The sequence below is a fragment of the Sinocyclocheilus rhinocerous genome, unplaced genomic scaffold, assembly GCF_001515625.1.
Source record: "Sinocyclocheilus rhinocerous isolate Xijiao unplaced genomic scaffold, SAMN03320098_v1.1 scaffold930, whole genome shotgun sequence".
NCBI classification, from domain to species: Eukaryota; Metazoa; Chordata; class Actinopteri; order Cypriniformes; family Cyprinidae; genus Sinocyclocheilus; species Sinocyclocheilus rhinocerous.
The window spans coordinates 413,549-420,411 of NW_015654101.1; the positions used below are offsets into that span (position 1 = coordinate 413,549).

Below are 6,863 nucleotides of genomic sequence, written 5' to 3' on the forward strand. Positions count from 1 at the left end.
AATACACCCGGCATCCTAGTTTTCCTCATCTACTTTGTACTTTGTGATCAACAAACAAACAAAAAAATTAGGGCTGCACGATAAATTGCATGTGATTGTCATGCGCATCTCGTCAGTAAAGCCGGTTCTGTGAATAGTAAATCTCTATCACGTGCTTTCAGATGGAGCGGCATTTAATACACAGAGCCATAGATCACTGCTATATCGCGTTCATAATTGCAGATGAGTCGCATTCGATTATGAACGCGATATTGCGTAGCTTGTCAGTGTAAGTGTTTTTATTAATGCCATTTATGTTTTTGGTAATACAGCGTATAGCACTAGTTAACTAAATGAATGTAACATGGCAAAGATTAATGCACTTTTGGAAGTTGAATGTAAGGGAAATGTCATTTTGGAATTTCTGTGTTTTAATGTGATGTTGTTCATATATGTTCATGATGAAATTTTCTTTTATTGTTGTAATTAATTTATAGCATTAACAAGATTACCCGTTGAATTCATTTTGGGAGCGATGACTGATTGAATGTATTTTTAGTCCAGTGCCTGTATATAAGATTAATATTGACCAAGTTCAGAGACTGTCATATGTGAATCAACGTACTATGTTGTGTATTTTCAACAGTTTCAATATGAAAAATAACTTTTATATTGATTCAATGGATTTACTGCATTTTGGAAAAAAAAGAAAAGAAAAGAAAAAAAAAAACGTGTCATGGATTTATTGCATTTTGGGAAAAAATTATAAAATTTTATAATAAATCTTTGAAAATCAAAATCTGGGTTTGAATTTTTAATGTTATTATAACCTAAAGATGCTATGTGAAAGTTTGAAACAGAAAATAGTGGTATTCATCTTGCCACTTTCTTGGTAAAGAAAACACATTTTTACTCAAATTAATCAAAATGGATTTATAGCGTTTTGGAACCAAACTCTTTATATATTTGACCACTGCATTACATCACAGCAGCAGAACCTCTTTGGCTGTTAATTTGGTAACTGAAACAGTTTGAACTCGTTACTCAGAGAGCCATTTACATCTGCTGCAGGAAATATGTAAACGTATACATTTGCATGGATTGTGGTTTTTGTGCTTCAAAGCCATGTCCTATATGTATAATATTTCAAATAGAGAATGACAACAAATGAAAACCCATAAGTATCAGCTGCAATGACATGGAGGCTTGTTTTTATATACTAGCATAAAAACTGCTTAACGTTAACATGACTGATGAATGCAGAATGTACCCTTTACTGATTACTATATAAAAAGCATAAGACCATGTTAAATGTTTAGATTAGTTTCTGAGGTAGCATGTAAGTCAAGATCATGTGTTTCTCTTTCTTATCAGCTGTGTTGTAGTCAACACCATGATGACTAGATCCTCTTTTCCAAGGCTCAAAGTCTTATCTATACCGTCACAGAGGTGTGATGTATGGTGCATTGCGTTTGCATCTGAGTTTTTGCATGTGAGTAAATGGTGCAGATATTCCCCTTGCTGTGCCAGACTATGTGTTTTATGGGAACCAGTGATTCAGTATCACAGACGTCAGAAGATTCAGACTTCATATGGTTCTCAAGCAATAATCAAGAGCATTTTCAGAGGAACAGATACTTCTTATTTCTCTAAAGCATATTTCTCTTCTCTATTGCTTGCACACTATACATTTCTCATTTCCCCAGTATGACGTAATGCCCTGAAAAGACATCCAAACCTTTTATTTTCTGCACCCCCCTCAGTCACTATGGTGTCCCATAAGGAGTTTGAGACTGCAGGGAAAGCTCCTGGTCTGCAGATATGGCGCATTGAGAACATGGACCTGAAGCCAGTGCCTAAGAATCTCTATGGCAACTTCTATAAGGGTGACGCCTACCTTCTACTGTACACCACCACTGCACCCTCGTATTATATACACATGTGGATGGGTAAGTGACACACCTAGTGGTCTGAATAGAATAGAAGCATTTTACCTATGGCTGTACAATAATATGAATATATCTTTTCACACATGGTGAACCACATATGTTTTACATTTGCTTTATTTAGATGAGGAAGGATGTGGCCTGTCTGTTTTTTCAGTTTCATGTCATTTCATTTTTAATGCTGCTCTTCCCATAAGAGAGTGCTGGGTTGCTTTATTTAGCTCTTGAGAAATGTATGTTGTGAAATGGGCCTTTACAAACAAATGCTCTTTATATTTTCTGTCAGTGATATCTGCCATAAACTTAAAAGGAAATGCATTTAAAACTTTACTGAGGTGCTCTATACAACAGTTCTTCACCATTTCACCACCGGTTCAAGTTGGTCAACTGAATTTGCCGCGCTGACCAACAGAAATTTGCTTGGTAGTGTACATCACTGCACTATTGATGATAGACATTAGACCTTTTTTCCACAAAATTTCTTTAGAAATTTACTGGTACATGTACACCAATGACTGTCTTTATTAATGGGTCATTGAATCACTCATTCAACTGATTCATTCAAAAACATTGATTCATTCAGGAACAAAACAAGTGACTGGCTGTGTTCCAAATCACATACTCTCTGAGTTACGTACTTCTTTTGAGCCGTTAAAAAGTATGTTCTATACAGTATGAGTTTGTGTAGTAATCCAGACATACTACATTCAATATGTTGTCATTGTCATGTGACCTACCAGCATCAGTTGTGTCACATTACTGATATTCACAAATCCTCTGCTGTGGCCTCATTATGGTATAGTAAAGTGTCCATCAGATGCACACTTCAGAATCTTGCTGGAAATAGTAGGTCACTTTTTGCTTACTTTTTTGTGAATACTGTAAATACTTCTCATGAGCTTTCTCACCACCATTATCTCACAGAAATATAAAGAATTCTGAAAGTGCACCTATTTTGTGCTAATTATTTATGACACTCCCTCCTACCCGTAAGGAAAAGTTAATTTGATCTAGTACAGACGGCATACCTCAGAAGGGTAGTCACTTAAAGGGTGTTTAGTCAGCTCCACAGACTACAGCGTGCCTTCACTTGTTTGTGTGGCAGTGCATTAACCGTTGGCTTTCAGCCCACTAAGGTTTATGTGGTCTCCTGTTTAATTCTAGGGACTGATCAGTGAGATGTTGTTTTTGTTCCACCCAGTGGTTTAAACTTACTCGTTTTGCTCACAGACATGCTCCAAACCATAGTAGTTCTAAGACATTTGAATAGAGCTTTAGTGTGAGAAGAAAAGGTTTATTTGAGGACACAGAGTGGAAAATCTCATAATGTGCTCCATGTGGCCTCTTTGGGGTTTATATTTGGTTCTTATTTTGCTAAAGACAGATCCACTGCTAGTGCTGCTTGGCAAGTGAGGTCAGTTTGAGTGTTCCTGTATGTTGTAGGACATTGTTTTTCACGAACAGAAGCATCTACCCTGAAACATGTTTTACTGTCTTTTGTATGCTGCTTTTGTGTAAAAGTTGGATGTGTCCATAATAAACATGCGATACATTTTTGAGAAATGTATCAATTTAATGACGCAGTAAAAGTAAAAAAAAAAAAATGTATATATAATTCTCCTTACTCATTGAGTACATGAGAGTCTACACATCATTATTTTCAAAAATATAAATATATTTCTAGGGGAGCTGCATCATGTGATATTTTACAACCTAAACCAATATTGACTTGTCAAAAAGGAGCCAAATTATTTGATATTGCAAGAGACTTATTGACCTTACTGACATAACAGGGTTGTTTTTGTTAACTATAACTATTAAACAAATTATTTTACTAAAATAAAAATTAAATAAAATAGAATATAAATGTTATATAAAAACCTTAAAAGGAAACTAATTTATTCATTTCATTTCAATTCAATGAATTTATTTTAATTAAAGCTAAATATAAAAAAAACAAAAGCACAACAAAATTACTAAAACTAAAATGTAATAAAAATTAAAATTTTAAAATATAAATAAAAATAGTATATAAATAATACTAAAATAGCACTGTGACACATGAGGGTCTTCAGGGGTCCTCTGTATGGTATCAGATATTGGCAGACAAAAGTTTTAAATATTTAATAAGCAGCGAATCAGTTGTGTTCAAATATTTTATTTTTATTATATTATTATTATATATATTATTATTTTATTAGTATTAAATATATTACAAACTACTTAATGTTTTCTTTTTAAGTATTTCATTTTTAATAAGTTTTTTTATTCATCATATATTCATCAAAAAATATCTAAATAAATTTTAATACAGACAAAACATGCTCATCATTTAACACATCAACAGATGTGTGAATTGCATTTAAAAAAATATATATATTAAAAAGATAGCACAAACCAGCAACCCTTTTACTGTGATCATTTCCCCCTCCTCCAGGGAATGAGTGTTCTCAAGATGAAAGTGGAGCTGCAGCTATCTTCTCCACACAGCTGGATGACTTTCTCGGGGGTGGTCCGGTTCAGTTCCGTGAGGTCCAAAACAATGAGTCGCTCACCTTCCTGGGCTACTTCAAGTCTGGCATCAAGTATAAGGTCAACTCTCCTTTGCTTTTTCATGAAAATGACCCTTCTTAGAAGCAGAGTTTATCATTAACTTGCAGTGAGATTGCAAAAGTAGTCTTTCTGCTGGGTTTACTTTGTAGAAGCATCAGAGTAGAATCAATTATGGCTCTAAAACATCCATTACTGTTTAGTCATGCCACATTCTTTCCATTATATTCAGCAATTTGCTTAGCTAAGTAAGTTTGCATGGCTCTTTGAGAAGCACTCTGCCGAGTGGTTTGCATTTAGGTTGTTACTTTTAATTTTGTCACTATCCCAGTATCATTTTATGTAATGGAATGATTCAACTGTCTTTCCTGACTCCTCAGCAAGGTGGGGTTGCGTCAGGCTTCCATCACGTGTTGACTAATGACGTGGATGTGAAGCGACTGCTGCACATCAAGGGCAGGAGGGCCATCAGAGCCACTGAGGTGGAGATGTCCTGGAGCAGCTTCAACAAGGGAGACTGCTTTATCGTAGACTTGGGGAAGGTATAGATAACTGAAGCTGCCAATAGAACACATTTGAATATTTTTAAATATACAAAAATATTTTACTATTATATTTTAAATATACACTACAGTTCAAAAGTTGGGAGTCAGTATGATTTATTGCTTTTGAAAGAACTCTTTTGCTCACTGAAAATAGTTATTTTAAATTGTAATAATATTTCCCTATTGTTACAATTTAAAATAACTTTTTTCTATTTCAATATATTTTAAAATGTAATTTATTTCTGTGATGGCAAGCTGCATTTTCACTGGCCATTATTTCAGTCTTCAGTGTCACATGATCCTTCAGAAATCATTCTAATATCCTGATCTGGTTCTTAAGAAACATTTCTTATTATTATCAATGTTGAAAACAGTTGTGCTGCTTAATATTTTTTGTGGAAAATAAGTGATTTTTTTAAAGATTCTGTAACGGAAAAAAGTTCAAAAGAAGTAGCATTCATTATTTGTAACATTATAAGCATATTTAACATGTAATGCATCCTTAACACTGTAATGCATAAAAGTATTACTTTCTTAATTTCTTTCCCTTTTTTCCTTCAAAATAAAATCTTACTGACCCCAAACGTTTGAATGGTAGTGTACATTTGAGTCATTTTAAAAACACTTTTCCCATTTTCCGTCAGGACATTTATCAGTGGTGTGGCAGTGACTGCAATCGTTTTGAACGTCTAAAGGCCTCCCAGTTGGCCATTGATATCCGGGACAATGAGAGGAACGGCAGGGCCAAGCTGATCATGGTGGAGGATGGGACTGAACCAGACGCTCTGACTAAAGTGAGTGAAAGATTTAAGCTCGACTTTTCCTGGAACAATTTCCGCTCAACCACCATCTGAATTACTCAACAATGTGGGTAGACATCAAAATCACTTACAATTTATAAGTGCAAAATGTTAAAGCTGACACTAAATGCCTGTTTTTATAAAATGACAAAGTGTTACATTTTAATGGATGCTGAATAACCACACATTACGGTATGGACACTCTAATATCCTGATCTGGTTCTTAAGAAACATTTCTTATTATTATCAATGTTGAAAACAGTTGTGCTGCTTAATATTTTTTGTGGAAAATAAGTGATTTTTTTAAAGATTCTGTAACGGAAAAAAGTTCAAAAGAAGTAGCATTCATTATTTGTAACATTATAAGCATATTTAACATGTAATGCATCCTTAACACTGTAATGCATAAAAGTATTACTTTCTTAATTTCTTTCCCTTTTTTCCTTCAAAATAAAATCTTACTGACCCCAAACGTTTGAATGGTAGTGTACATTTGAGTCATTTTAAAAACACTTTTCCCATTTTCCGTCAGGACATTTATCAGTGGTGTGGCAGTGACTGCAATCGTTTTGAACGTCTAAAGGCCTCCCAGTTGGCCATTGATATCCGGGACAATGAGAGGAACGGCAGGGCCAAGCTGATCATGGTGGAGGATGGGACTGAACCAGACGCTCTGACTAAAGTGAGTGAAAGATTTAAGCTCGACTTTTCCTGGAACAATTTCCGCTCAACCACCATCTGAATTACTCAACAATGTGGGTAGACATCAAAATCACTTACAATTTATAAGTGCAAAATGTTAAAGCTGACACTAAATGCCTGTTTTTATAAAATGACAAAGTGTTACATTTTAATGGATGCTGAATAACCACACATTACGGTATGGACACCATCAAGCAGGCCTGATGTAAAATTTGGCACAATGGCTTGCTTGTTTGTGTTCTGGCTCTGGCTTGTGTGTTGTGTTAATGAGAAAGCATCCATCATGCGTTTAATGAGAGAGGATGAGTTTGCGTGCCAAATATTCAGTCTGCTATCAGCTC

General features: G+C 34.7%; 1 protein-coding gene across 1 annotated transcript in view; it reads left to right on the forward strand.

The window, feature by feature from the left end:
- The window catches only part of LOC107716927 (gelsolin-like), a 13,702-nt gene that overhangs the window by 1,730 nt on the left and 5,109 nt on the right, over positions 1-6,863 (forward strand). Inside the window, exons 2-6 of the mRNA XM_016523550.1 lie at positions 1,743-1,928; positions 4,363-4,517; positions 4,856-5,017; positions 5,665-5,814; positions 6,353-6,502. Coding sequence (XP_016379036.1) covers positions 1,748-1,928; positions 4,363-4,517; positions 4,856-5,017; positions 5,665-5,814; positions 6,353-6,502 — 798 coding nt within the window. The 5' untranslated portion in view covers positions 1,743-1,747. The remainder of the gene's footprint in view (positions 1-1,742; positions 1,929-4,362; positions 4,518-4,855; positions 5,018-5,664; positions 5,815-6,352; positions 6,503-6,863) is intronic.